Raw genomic sequence first — 15,344 nt, 5'->3', positions numbered from 1 at the left:
TTATTTAGTAACATATTTCTCCACTGTATCCACTCTAACCAATCCCAACTTAATACACTCTAATTTGCTACTTTTAGCCTGCATTCAACCAATTTGCAAAGGATATTTGTTTAGTGCCTACTGTCTAGACAGCACAGTCAGTCACTTAAAACGTGCTTTAAGTGACTGACTTAAAGCACATTTTAAGTGCTGACTTATTAATTGTACTTAATTTAATTAAGTAAATTTTGCAATTTTACAGGTTGCAGCTAAATGAAAAAAAAAAAAAGAGGGGGCAACTTTAATGTGAGAAATATTACATTAACATACACACTGGAAGCTTGCACACAAAATGTTTATCATGTGCATATGGACTGGCAAAATGAGAAGGAACATTGGTTCTGAGTGTAGTCAAAATAGCTAGTTCTGCATTTAAAATGCTTTCACCCCTTATTTCTGTTATTTTGCTTCTGAGAACCAGAAGCAAAATCACAACTGTTGCTCTTTGCTTCTGAGAACCAGAAGCAAAGAGCAACATTCTGTAGGTTTCCTGTAACATTTCCTGTAACAAAACGTTATCTTATAGCCTATAAAATATGGTTTCCAACTGCACTGAAAAGAAAATGGCTAAGACACACACACACACACGCTGTTGTACTCTGGAATCATAGAAGTCAAGTTGCTACATCTGATTGATTCAGGCCATCACAGCCGAGAAGCATTGTCAAAAACTCACTTTTCAAAAGACACTGAATCACATTGGAACTTATTTGTTTCTATTATATCTAAATGCAGTTTATAAACAATGAAACTTGAGTACATACTTCATATTCTAATTTGTTTTGTAAATAGTTGATTATTTATTGAACTAAATCCTTGAGGCATCAATGTACTTATTATAGTAGGAAAGCAATTTTATTTATTTAGTACTAAAATGTATACACTATAGTATAAATATTTTATATATGCAATCAGTGTACTTTGGTCCTACTTCTATGAATTTATATTTCTGTATTTTACAGTAGCAGCCTGTGTTGAAATAAAATTGCTTTGGCACTATTTTTAACTACCATGATTTGCAAATTGTTCAAACATAGTATCTAAAGTTATTAATAAAAAAACAGAGGCATACAACACACAGGTAATTTTTCAAGTTTTTATTGATATCCCCACTATTTAATACATGTAGCCACTGTGCAAGAAGAAAATTATGTTTAAAGGTTTAATATTAATTTGTAGTATCAAATAAGGCATGAATAAAATACATGTACTTTCACTTTTTATTAATAGCATCTCTATCTATAAAATGAAAATTAGACAAGGAAGTTCAAATGGGCGCTGCTTTAATTTCACATGCAAATGACATGTAAGAATTTTTTATTAGCTTGTTTTATTTATTCTAAAATTTAAGGAAACAACCACCACCACACAACATACAAAACATAAATTTTATTTTGTACATGCTTTTTTACAACTAATGCACATATTTACAATAATGTACACCAAAATCAATGGTACCATTCATTGCAGCATACAAGGGCACTAAAAAAAAGGCACAATCCCAGTGTGTATATACACAATACACAAATATGAGGCTCACACCACTTTCTGTGTCATAATTTGGAAAGAATGGTACTTAAATAACCTGGATATTAAAATAACCTGAAATGCTGGGAGAAATATCCTCAGGATGAATGACTAGTTTTAAAAAATAAACGATATTTTATATACATATATATATGTATAGACACACACACACACACGTACATATATATATATACATATACTGATTCTCTCTCATACACATTCTTTCTTCACATATATACACACATACACATGCACACACACACACACACACATGTATATATATGTATATATATATCAGCGCATGTTTATTTTTATTTAAGGAAGAAAAACAAAACCGGTCTTTTTTTTTAGTGTAACATCTGATTGTAAAATTACAAATAAATTACATCTTGACTTCGCATATCTCGAAGACTATTTCTATATTACATTATAGAACATAAACCTGATAATTCCGTTCCTCTTAAAACGGGAGGTAATACTTGGAATCGAGGATCAGGGGTTGGTGGGCGGAATTCAATTTCAAATTCACTATCCTCTGCATTGTCACTATTATCTTTAACAGTTTGTGCATTTGATGCTGGTGAAGAAGGAGGTGCAATACTTTCTGCTCTCACTTTCATCACAATATTCCCAGACTGTAAAACAACCATTTTTGATTCTTTGCGTGGTTCTTCTGGTTCCTTTTCTTCTTCAGTAATTACTCCAATAATCTCTTCCTCTCCTGGTCCAGGTTCCTCCACTTTCATCTCATCTTTTACTTCAGTTTGGTCAGATTCTGTTTTGCATTCGGAATGCTCAGTCTCCTCCTTGATGTCAATTGGTAGCGAGCCATTTTCAGCAGTACATTCTATTTCAACTTTTTCTTCGACTTTTACTTCTGTCGTTTCAAGTTCAGCTTTTATCATCTGATCACTTGTTGGCATTTCCTCACTACACTGCTTAGCACTTTCACTGATAACTTCATCCACCTCCATTGTTGTTTCAAGAGGATTAGGTGGTGCTTCAGAGGGTGTCTCAGGTGCCTCAGATGCCTAAATAAAAATAAATGCATATTATTGTATTAAGCAATGCATTCATAACTAAGTCTGAAATTAGCTCATTATCTATATTTGAATTCAAGAAAATATTTTTTTAATGTCACTACATATATTTACTTATTATATTTTGCCTACATTACTAGAGTGGCTGACAGGGTATAGTAAGTAAATATAGTATTGATACAGTGGAACTTTGGCTGGGACTTTTCAGTAATTTATTATAGTAAGCACATTCACTATAAGAGCTTTTTATTTTAATGGTTAGTAGACTATATGTTACTAATATAACTATAAAAATTTTCTAACTTTATACAGGCAGTAAATGAAATTAAAAATGTATGCTCATTTAAGTGATGGCCAGCAATGATCACTTTATGCAACATTATTTCTTTTAAAACATATAATACAATGACAACATTAACACAATAAAATGAAAGAAAGGATGACAAATAAGTGAAATGAAAGCATTAAAGTTATTATGCAAAATGTTCAGTTTGTTTTATATTTTTTTGGATATATGACAGCTAAAAATGATTAACGAATACTTATTAAACCACATTTATATGTCCTATAATCAATGTGTTGATAAATGCAAACAATTTATCAAATAAATCCAATAGCCTGTTGGACAGGCAAGTTATTTGGCTTCTTACATGGCAAGTGTGTGTGTGTGCGCGCGCGCACGCGTGCACATGCATTTTCTAGATCGGTTGTCTATTCTGCAGAGTCAGCTTATAAAAACTAAGTTAGTTAGCTGTCCCCACACACTGGACCAGCTAATTCACCTTCAGCTTAATGGTCATTATTAAAAGCGAATTACAGTAATTTCATACCACTGTGACAAATATGAAATTGCATTATCAAGTTCACTCCTAGTGAACCTAACCAATAATCAAAAGTGGAACTACATCTTGGGCTTCTCTAAGTCAAAGTAATTACATATTGAAAATGCCAACCAATATGAAATTTATACCATTACCAGCTTTGGACACATTCCCTATCCTCCAACAATCTCCTAATCAAGTTTTTCAACTATTCTGTGTCTGAATAGTTATGCTCATTACCATTTCTTGCAAAATCCTTCACAAGAAATGGTAATGAGTGTGGGAGAATTTCCTTAATCAGAGCATTGTGATCATGGGACTTTGGTTGTAACTTTTCAGTAATCTGTGATAATAAGCCAGTTTGTTATAATGGTGTTTGCTATAGTGAGAGTTGACTGTATTATCCTATATTATCTACAAAAACAACAAAAATACTGCTGTGAGAAAGGAAAAGGGAGTAATGCCCCATAGAAAGAAATATTCATATTGATTATTCTAATTATTATTAGAAATATCAATTCATAACTTTAGATGATTTTATAGTAGTGATTACAAATGTTAAACTGAGAGGTACAATTTCCACTTCCTCACACACTGAAAATAAATGAAAGACTGCATTTAAACACACACATACACCACAGTCCTTGTTACTTGTATAACAATCATATATCCTCTTTTATTTCATTTACAAAAGAAAATTTGAAATCCTGTAATGGCATATCAACAGGTTTTGAAACACAGAATTTGGCATCACACTTCATGATTTCTAATTCCACTTTTTTATCCCAAGCAATTTCCTAAAAAGACTGGCAAGACTTTTCTGATCAATTCATTAAGCATTCAACAAACATCATCCATGCTACACACAGATATATCATACCCATAGTCATTTACTAAGATAACAATATTTGCAAACCATTCGTTATTGGTTAGCCTTTTTTTTTTTTTTTTTTGCAACAAATCTCTCCCTCTATCCCCTCTTCCAACAACCAATCATAAATGTGCACGTGTGGCAAGAGATTACAGGATGGCATGTAACTCATTCTATAGTAAAGTAATTTACTGCACCGCCTGTAATATCATCCACATGCGAATTATGTTTTTTTTTTCCTTTTTTCTATTACTCTTTATCTGTATTAACAGCTGTTCTCCTTAAATATGCCCAATCATACACAAATGGTTTACATCTCATTAATGTAGGTTGAAATATAAGTCGTTACACATTATATTTTTGGATAACATATTTAAATTACTAATTTCTATAATGATCAGTTATGCATACATACATACATACTGAAAACAATATATTTTCTCGTTCTACACAGCTTTGATTTTGCTGGAAAGCACACGTTTAATGATTATGTACCCACCCCATGGGCAGGTATAAGAAGATGTCGCTCCAGTGTGAATGCAAAGAAAATTCAGGAAAATTAGGGAACTTTCCACTCTAACAAATTACTCCACTGATCCATAGTTCACTACAGTAAGTCAGCAGCATGTCCTATATGTTTCTCTATGTTTACTGAATTTCAAAGGATATAAATTACAGCCAATATTTATTTCTCTGTTTATTACAAATATAAAGTGACCAAAAAGATTCACTTATTTTGCAAGTTAATATTTTATCAAAATTTATGTGAATGTGATGGAAAAGGCAAATGATGCTAAGTCACAACCATATGCCTGGGGAAGGAGTATCCTAGGTTTGATTCCTGTCAGTGACGTGAGGAGCTGAAAGATCTTCCTCAGCCATAGACAAGTTAGCAAGTCTTGGGCATGGAGAGTAGGGTCCCCCCCCCCCCCAGTTTATCCTGGGGTTTTTCATCCCACAAAGCAGGCAAACTGGCCTTGAGAACTCAACATTATGGAGTAGGACCGACCACCTTATCCTGTGAACGGTTTGGGGTCCGATGATTAATTAACCCTCGACACCGCAAGGTGTTGAGAGTTAATTAATCATCGAATCATTGAGGGAAAAAGGAAGATGAGATGAGATAAATTACAGCCAATATTTATTTCTCTGTTTATTGCAAATATAAAGTGACCAAAAAAGATTCACTTGTTTTACAAGTTAATATTTTGTCAAAACTTACGCGAATGTGATGGAAAATGCAAGTGATGCTAAGTTATATGATGGTCAACTCTTACTAATGCAAACTTGCAGGAACCACAGGAATAGTTTGTTATAGTGATCTTTTTAGCATAGCATCATAATGGGGATTTGGTCAGAGGACTTTTCAACAGTTTGTTACAGTGGGGTTTGCTATAGCAAGAGTCAACTGTACATAGGCAAATGTAAAGAAATAATAGTTTGTTCTGAGTATGTCTGGCTTTTGGAGTAAACACAAATGCTACACCAGGCAACTAGCAAGGTTATGCACCATTTGGGGAAGATACAGTGAATGAAAGCACAGCCCCAAAATACTTCAAATATTTGCATCAGGTGATTAATTATTTGATGATGCACCCCATAAGAAATGAACAAATTGCTACTCATAAGTGATGAACTAAAGGTTTCCATTTAATGCCAAACATACCAAGTATTTGAAAACAACAAAGATTCAATGCAAGTAATGAAATCATTCATTTGCATTGACTAGGGAAAGTGTGTACAAACTTAGCAAATGGGATTTAACTTCAACTCCAAGCTAGAAACAAACTTCAGAGACTATCAATTTGTTTAGCACTGCCTGTAGACCAGTTACTGATATGCAATCAAAATGGCTTGTGCACAGCAACGGCATATGATCACGTCATTGATTATTTGGTGAGCCTGTGTTGCACACGTTAAATCCATAATGCATCAGAAGATTGTACCGTGTACAGTGAAATGTGCCTGGTACTGTCTGCTATCCACTGCTCCAAAAACTATAGTTTAACTGGAAATACAATCTGCTCCTTCAGGATAATAAGCACAACACCACACTAATCACCAGACAATCTCCATGAGATTGGCTGGAAAATTCTATATTCCCCTCCATATTCCTCAGACATACTGAATATTGTTATGCAGTATGCAATAAAAAAATAATTACAATATTTTCTTATTGCTGGACAATCATATGCACAACCAACAATTTCAAAACTGAGAAGACTGGAAAAAGAGTTAAATTACTTTTTTTTTTCCCTCTTCTAGATTTTTCTTCTTTTTTACAAAGATGCAGAAAGACATGTTGGCAATTAATTGTGATAACAACTAAAAAGTGCAATAGAGAAATATATAGGAGACTCTCAATATAGCAAACTAGTAGGGGACCATAAGTATAGTTTGCTATAGTGAGTTCTTTTAGCACAGCATTATACCTATGTGGCTTGGGTTGGGACTTTATGGAAATCGCTTATAGTGAATAATTTTTGTTCTAGTTTGATCTGTGTTAACTATAGCGAGAGTCAACTGTATGTAATATAAACCAACATTTTGATTTTATCATAAAAAACACTTTTCCTAATGTCACCTGATATAATGTTCTTACACCTCTCTGTTAAATTTATTTCGATTTTTTAGTTGAATGTCAGTACACTTTTAGCTAATAATTAACCATTAAGTATCTAAACTCCTAGAAATAAAATGCAATCAATGTTGTCAAAGTAAAATAAAACTATATGAAAACTATGGGAGGTCGCTAGGTGTCGCACGGATTAGATCGTCGGCTTGTCGAGAGCTCCTGAAAAGATCAGTATTATTTTGTGTTAACATTAGATATTTTACCAGAATTTTAAGTAGTATTGTTTGCTTTTTGTTTCTTGGTGTGTCTGTGCAATTTTTGCGTGTTTTCTGTTATTTTAACTATTATTTTTAAGAAAAGATAGCGTACACATGGCACCGATAAAGAAAAAAATGGCGGCCAGGTCGCCATGCTTGCTTAAGAGTTTTGATGTAAAAGAATTTATGCAATGTGCTGTCTGTGAGATGTATACCTTGCGAAGAGCGGTAGGAGTCTGGTTAGAAAGTGATAGTGGAGTTAATATGTGTAGAAAGTGTAAAGAGAATGAGGACTTCAAGCGTGTTTCGTGTATCGAGACTGATATCGTTAACGGTAGTCAGAATGCAGAAAATGGCGGTGTACTAGAGAATTGCGTGGTAGTGCCAGATATGTGTGAGAGCGTCGCTGAAAGTGTAAATGAAGGTAGAAACACCGAAGGAATGGATGATTTGATCGATAATGAAAATGGTGAGATAAATGCGAGTAGCGAAATTGCCCGTTTAAATGGCGATACACAGAGCCAAACGACAACTGGAGCGTATGCAAAAATGTGTGTTGAACGTACCGACAAATAACCGGCGGAAGTCTGTGACGGCAAACAATAGAATGTACGTAAACGTCAATAAAATGAAGGAGTGAGTGCTGTATGGGGATTCGCTATTAAGAGGCGTAATAATTGAGAGTTTAACGAAGTTGTACCAGCCGGGTGCGAACATAAAGGACGTCAGCGAATCTATTCGACTGCAAAAACAGAGGGTGAAAGAGATGATAATAGTGGCAGGAACGAATGATTTGAAAGAGGACAAAATGGAAATGATAGAGGATGTGAGGGAGTTGTTTGAGGTAGCAAAAGAGAAGAGTGAGAGAGTTAGGATGGTGAGTATCTTACCGCGGTATGACAGCGAAGTGTTTAGAAGGAGGGCCATAATTGCCAATGACTTTATGCGTGGGTTATGCATGGAGAGTGGTGTGGAATTTGTGGATGTGTGGAATGAGTTCGTTGGGCGAAAGGACTTATATAAGATGGATGGGTTACATTTGAATGGAGTTGGTGTACGGAGACTTGAAAGAGTGTTGATGAATGATGTGGAAGTGGATGTACAGACTCAGGGAAACTAGATTTATTAAGAGGGGGGGGAGTAGATATGCAGACTTTAGGGGGGGCAGTTAAGTGTATGAATGAGTATATTATGCCCGGGCGAGTACGACGGACAACAAATCAGAATGGGATAATTAGTATAAGGAATCAAAGTAGGGATGGGACAAATGGGCTTCTGCGATTCATGTACACTAATGCCAGGAGTATTAGGAACAAGAAGGAAGAGTTTTTGGCCATGGTTGGCACTTCCAGGCCACAGGTTGTCGGTATTAGTGAAACATGGCTGACACAAGATGATAAAGCTAGTGGGATTGAATGCGATGGGTATAGCGTGTTCAGGAGTGACAGGGTGAATAAAAAGGGGGGAGGAGTGTTATTGATGATAGCTGATGAGCTTCAGCCAAGGAGTATAGAAGTTGAACTGCAGGATGGGGAAAAAAGCACATTTGAGGCTGTTTGGTGTGAGATACAATCTAGCAGAACAAAATATACAATTGGGTGCTGCTATAGACCGGGTGATGGAGTGGATGGTGGGAATAGTATGCATAAGCAAATAGAAGAAATGAATGGAAAGAGGGTAATTATTATGGGTGATTTCAATTATGGTAATATTGACTGGAAAGAGGAGAGGGCACATGGGAGGAAGGAATTGGATTTTATGCAGTTATTAAGGGACAACTATCTACGGCAACATGTATTGGAAAATACCAGGGGGCAGAGAGTGCTGGACCTAGTAATTGCAACTGAGAATGTGGCTGTAACGAACATGACCTTGTTGCCACCAATTGGTGAGAGTGACCATAAGGTCATGACTTGGGAGGTGGCTAAAGGAGTCGAATTTACAATTAAGACAGGGTATATGTGGAATTATCGGGCTGGTAAGTATGACAAGCTTAGGTGTGTGCTTGGCTCAATGCCATGGCATGTAAAACTGCAAGGGCTGGATGTTGATGGTGCATGGGAGGTGGTCAAGAACTGTTTGCAGGAGGCAATGGTTGACTGTATACCAAGAGTCCGAATAATAAATCAGGTAGGAGTTAAATGGATAAATAACACTATTAAGCTTGAGCTGCAAAAAAAGAAACAATTGTGGAGGGAATTTAAGGAGAAGGGTGACCATCAGGTGCATGAACAGTATAAAGCTCAGGCCAGGATGGTAACAAGGGTGGTAAGAAAAGCAAAAGCAGATTACGAAAGGAAATTGGCCATGCAGGCTAAAGAGAATCCCAAACAGTTTTTTCAATATGTTGCAAGTAAAAGGAAAAATGCTCATGGTAGAATGATCTTAAAAAATGCTGAGGGTAGGGAGGTAACTGAATCAGTCGATGTTGTGGAATTACTGAGCGAGCACTTTGCAAGAGTATATCATCCATTTGGTGGCTTTGCGGAAATGGAGGAACCAACAGCTTATACTGGAATTGTGATGAATGAGGTAGAGGTAACTAGTCTGTTACAGAACCTCAATGTCAATACATCTGTGGGATTGGATGGTATACCAGCTCGTGTCGTACGTGAAGCGGCAAAAGAATTGTCAGTGCCCTTGACCATTATGTTTAATTTGAGCCTCAGGACTGGGTCAGTCCCAAGGGGGTGGAAAGAGGGGAAAATAGTTCCACTGCACAAAGGTGGTTCCAAGGCTGCTGTTGAAAATTACCGGCCAATCAGCATAACAGGAATCATTATCAAGGTCTTAGAGAAAATAGTCAAGAGGAAAATACAAGATTGGATAGAAGAAAATGGGATACTGTATCGGGGACAGCATGGTTTTGTGAAGGGTAGGTCATGCCTCAGTAACTTGCTCACGTATTATAACACAGTGACGGCTGAACTGGATAAGGGTAATGGGTTTACAGTGATTCTGCTGGACCTTGCTAAGGCCTTTGACAGGATACCACATGGAATTCTAATCAGTAAATTGCAGCATATGGGAATGGACATAGGGTTGGTGAGATGGATAGGAGGGTGGTTGACGGAGAGATATCAGAGAGTGGTTTACTCAGGAGTAGAGTCCACAAGACGGCCTGTGACTAGTGGTGTACCACAAGGATCTGTTCTTGGACCACTGCTGTTTAATTTGTTCATAAATGATATAGGAAAGGATCTGAGAGGAACAGTTCATTTGTTTGCAGATGATGCAAAGTTGGGTAGGGCAATAGTGAATGCAGATGACGTCAAAATTTTGCAGGATGATTTGGATAGATTGGAGGTCTGGGCTAGGGAGAATGGATGTCAATTTAATGTGGCAAAATGTAAGGTTATGCATTTTGGGGTGAAAAGATGGGAGGCAGTTTACTGCATTGGTGGAACCGTGCTCCAGGAAATTGATGAGGCACGAGATTTAGGAGTGTTGGTGGATAAGGAATTGAAATTTAGGGGACACATTGCAAAAGTGGCCAAATCAGCTCATCAAATCACTTGGTTGCTGAAGAATACGTTGACAAGCAGAGACAAGCAGGTTATTGTTCCTCTGTATCGAGCCTTGATAAGACCTCATCTCGACTACTGTGCTCAGATTTGGTCACCTAGGTTTCTTCTTGATGGGGAGGAGGTGGAGAGGATCCAGAGGCGAGTGACCAAGATGATAGCAGGTCTGTGGAATGAACCGTATGAGAACAGGTTGAGGATTTGAGGATTTGTGGGTTGCAAAAATTGGTTGATAGGCGGAGGAGGGGAGATATGATTGAGACATTCAAATTACTGAAGGGTTTCTATAAAATTAATTCAGAAGATATTTTTGAGAACAGGGCTGGTTGTGGGAGGACTAGGGGACATCCATGGAAACTGGGCAAAAGTGTGGTTAGTAAAGGTGTTAGAGCTGGGTTCTTTACTTTTAGAGTAGTGAATGAGTGGAATGCGCTCCCTGAGTCTGTGGTGGATGCTGTGACAGTGAATGAGTTTAAGGCGAGGTATGATAGATACTGTATGAATGTCGAATAGTTGTGATGAAAATGATTTGGGGCCTCCCTCGATGAGTCTAATGACTCCCTGGAGTTGCCCGTAATAATAATAATAATAATAATAATATTCAATGAACAATAAAGCAATATTCATTTATTAATTCTCCTTCTTGCTATTAAGCCAACCCACCATTTCTGTTTCAGTTTGCCTCATCTCTCTTTTCTTTTGGTTATACAGTTCTCTACTACTTTTTTTATTTTATTTTGCCTATTATCCTACAATCCTTGTTTTAAACAGCACTCTCACTATCGCAAATTCTAGAACATAGGAATTGTTTGTTATTTAATTTGCTATAGTGAATTTCCTTTAGCACAGCATTTTGCTTATGGGATTTTAGTTATAGTGAACAAGTTTGTTATAACTGTCTTTTTTATACCAAGTCAATTGTATATGATTTTTCCATTCATCTTGTCCAATCATTCACCAATTGTATTTGAAAATTTTCTCTGATCTGTGTATTCTTTATATTTTTGACATGTTGACTGTTACTGGGCCTAATGTGTAAACTTGCTGCCAGTGTCAACAGGCTATTAGTATTTTCTCTTCAAAAATATATAATTATTGATACATTTTTTAGTTTGCCACTGTAACTACAAACGTCTCTTTAGTAAAACAGTTTGCAGAGCTCATGTGATTATATTTTGCATTGAAAGTTTCTCGTCATACATGGGTAGGAAGCAGCCAGCTCATTAGAAGAGAGCAACATTTCCATGCAGTTACCATAAGCCAATTATCAACTTGCCACCACTGCCAAAGTAATTGTATTTTCTCTTCATTAATATGTAACTTTTTTTTTTTTTTTTTTGCATTATTACTGTAGCCATATTTCTTTTTTCTTAGCAAATGAACAAGAATCAAATTATCTCATAATTGGCATGTGGATAAATTATATATTGTATATCTGCTTCTGAAAAAAAAATAGTTTGCATTTAAAAAATATGCAACTTTTGCTGCCTTGATGTTAGTATGATCTTAACACCACTTGCATCTAACGAGCAACCCCCCCCTCCCAGATCTAGAAACTTTTAACCAGTAATATAAGCAGGCAAGCACCGAAATCATGTTAGTACAACTCCAGTATTGCAATGTTCGTATTTATTTTACAAATCCATTAGTTCTCACATTTATTGGTTTGTAAAAACTATTTAGTTTGATTTCACTGTAGTTACTACAATCCCCCCCCCCCCCAACAAATTCGTGTAACAAGTTATCAAGTAGTCTGCAACAATATTCGATATAAAAAAAAAAATACGATATGAGATAACTCACAGTAAAGCATCCCTGACATAGATGGTCAGCAACGAGTTATCTCATAGTTGGCAGTCAATGTATTAATATTGTGTTGTGCCTTCAATTTTTTTTCTTAATGTTTTCTTCTCAACAGTTTCTGCTACATATTAGTATTGTCTAACAACTCCTTCATAGATTTTTATTTTTTGTTTCTCAACTAATGTTCTTATTCTTCCAGATATGGCAGTTAAGACTTCCAGATATTACTACTTGCTCTTGTACTTATAATACCAATTTAAGATATAGTTTAAAAAAAAACAAAAAAAAACCATCCATTTGTATTGGCATAATTGGAAGAACTCCAAAGCGCAATTGGAAGAACGACAGTACAGCACACCCTTCGATTGGAAAAGGCCTAAGTTCAATTGTCATTGCAATCGATGAGAGGAATCTTTATATGGGAATTTTTCAATTGAAGGAGAGTTAGCCGATCTTGTATGGGGGTAGTAGAGTTTTTTTTCCTGGAAACTCGGGTTTTTCATCCTGCATATAGACAAATTGGCCTTCAGAACATATGCATTTCACAGACAAAAAAAATTACTAGTGGTGGGCAGTAGATGGCATTGGTGTAGATGATGATGGTAGTAGTGGTTCAGAGTAGTTGGTGGAGATGGAGCGTTGTTGAGTAGGTGCCCTCCCTCAATGAATCTTTGGACGTGTCACGAAATAATAATAATTGCTTAATCGTTATTTCTCCAGTGCAGAAAATTTACATGCTCATAGATAACAATTTTTTTTTTTTTTTTTAAAAAGGAAAGAAATATTTGATTGCATAACAAACTTATACTCTCCCCACTTTCCAAGAACATGACATAATTATGGATAATCTCTAATAAGATTCGTTTTGTACACCTGTATGCATATAATTAACTTCACTACATATGTTAATCAAATTTAGGATCTTAATAGCTCAGTTTTGCAATATGTAATTTAATCAAACCTAATATTTCAGATCTCTCTCTATCAAAATTTGCATCATGCCATCTCTATTTTAGTTTCAGACAATTTTCGATATCAAAATAATTTCAAACAATTGAATGTAGGTTAGATAATCATAAATAAACTCTTTACAAAACTTTATACATAAACTGCTTAAGCCAAAAACTGGTTTACATTCAAATGAACAAAACAAAATTTTATTGTGAAATACCTTTTTTTAATGATAATCACATTTACAGTTGTTTAATGACAACCATGTGGACAATTGAGAACAAAAAGCTTTTCACCTAGCAGAAGCAAAGAATGGTATGTCATAATCAATACCAGATTAACCATGCATAGTTGTGTCAGGACCATTATTCTTGGAGGGGGAGCCTGAAATTAGGACACTGAACAAATGAAATTAAACAGAGGTCCCCCTGAGAACTATTTGTGCCAGGGCTGCCATATACCTTTAATCCAACACTGGTCATAGTGAAAGGCTTGCTGCAGTTAGTTCCTTTACAACAATATTGATGCTGTGAAGCCTGGACTTTTCAGCAGTTTGTTACAATGAATAATTTCACTCACTGTCATAGTGAAAGCTGATTTTGTTTCTTTTCTCTGCTTGCACAGTGCTTAGTAGTGGTTTTAATAATGGTATCTATTTTCCCAAATAATAAATAAAAATGTATACAACTGTCATGTCTAATATAGGAACAGTACACAAAGATAGTGAATGATCATGAAAGGAAATGTGCAGTATGGAGGAAAATAGTGTTGGCACCTCATGTATATAGATTTATAATGGTATAGCATTTTTACACCTACATTCATTCTGTAAAATTTTCATATATAAAAACTTTAGCAGAGCTAATGATAAGAGCAATCAATATAAAAAACATAAAAACATATGAAGACAGCAGAGGAATGATAAAAATATGATGCTGATATGTAATTGGTTTTATTGAAGGAAAAAGGTGAGCTCTTAAAGAATAACTGTAAGATGCCTTATTTAATGCAAGTAGGATAAATTAAGAGTTGAGTAGGGAGTAGCTATAGTACTCTGGTACAACATTATTATACACAAACATCTCCACAGGGTCCAAAGACTGTAGGAAGCCCACACTAACCACAATACACATCACACCTCTCCATAAACTCACTCACTAACAGAGTACTCATAATATCATCTAGCAGTCTATTCCACTCAATCACTACTCTCTCCAACTGAAAAAGTCTAATTCTCTTGCTAACCACACCTTTACAAAGCCTCTGGGAAGATCCCCTTTTCTCTTCTGTACGGTCATGTATTGAATAATTTGTTTAGCAACTGCTCTGCATAATTCTTTTAATAATATATTTAAAATATAAAGAACCAACAGACTTAATTTCGGCGATATAAACATTAATTAAATTAAGGGGATATTAGATCCCACATTGTTTTAAAACCGAATAAGAAACTCAAAGATTGGAATCAGAGTTTCATGCTGAATATAGTATAAAAAACTATAAAAGTATCGGAGAATACTAGCGTGAGCTGAATGCAAGTAGTCCTAGAACGCAGTACAAACACGGGCAATCATTGCAAAGGTGGGGAAAGTTCTGATCACTATTCTTTGGTATTTACCATAATGTAAAAACACATTTCCTAGGAAATGTATGCTGTTATTACATTATGGTAGGGAGGTCACTACCCAGACCGGTTTCAGCCTTTATTGAGGCTTCATCAGTGAGTAGCTAGACCAAATTATTAATATTAAAGGGTATAGGTGCTTAATGGGTGCACCTTTATGGACAACTCGTATAGCAGAGTATATAAGTTCTTTTCGCTATACCCTTTAGTATTAATAATTTGGTCTAGCTACTCACTGATGAAGCCTCAATAAAGGCTGAAACCAGTCTGGGTAGTGACCTCCCTACCATAATGTAATAACAGCATACATTT

The 15,344-nt window shown here is 35.7% G+C and overlaps 1 protein-coding gene across 1 annotated transcript in view; it reads right to left on the bottom strand.

Moving 5' to 3' along the window:
- Window positions 1-1,127: 1,127 nt before the first annotated feature.
- LOC150104858 (uncharacterized) overlaps window positions 1,128-15,344 on the bottom strand; it is a 265,378-nt gene continuing 251,161 nt past the window's right edge. The window contains exon 22 of the mRNA XM_090395375.1: window positions 1,128-2,597. Coding sequence (XP_090251501.1) covers window positions 1,989-2,597 — 609 coding nt within the window. The 3' untranslated portion in view covers window positions 1,128-1,988. The remainder of the gene's footprint in view (window positions 2,598-15,344) is intronic.

This window comes from Typopeltis vanoorti, chromosome 7, assembly GCF_054136105.1.
Source record: "Typopeltis vanoorti isolate ZY-2024b chromosome 7, IOZ_Tvanoo_1.0, whole genome shotgun sequence".
NCBI classification, from domain to species: domain Eukaryota; kingdom Metazoa; phylum Arthropoda; class Arachnida; order Uropygi; family Thelyphonidae; genus Typopeltis; species Typopeltis vanoorti.
Note: the sequence above shows the minus strand (reverse complement) of the source record. Positions and strands in the feature narration are given on the sequence as shown.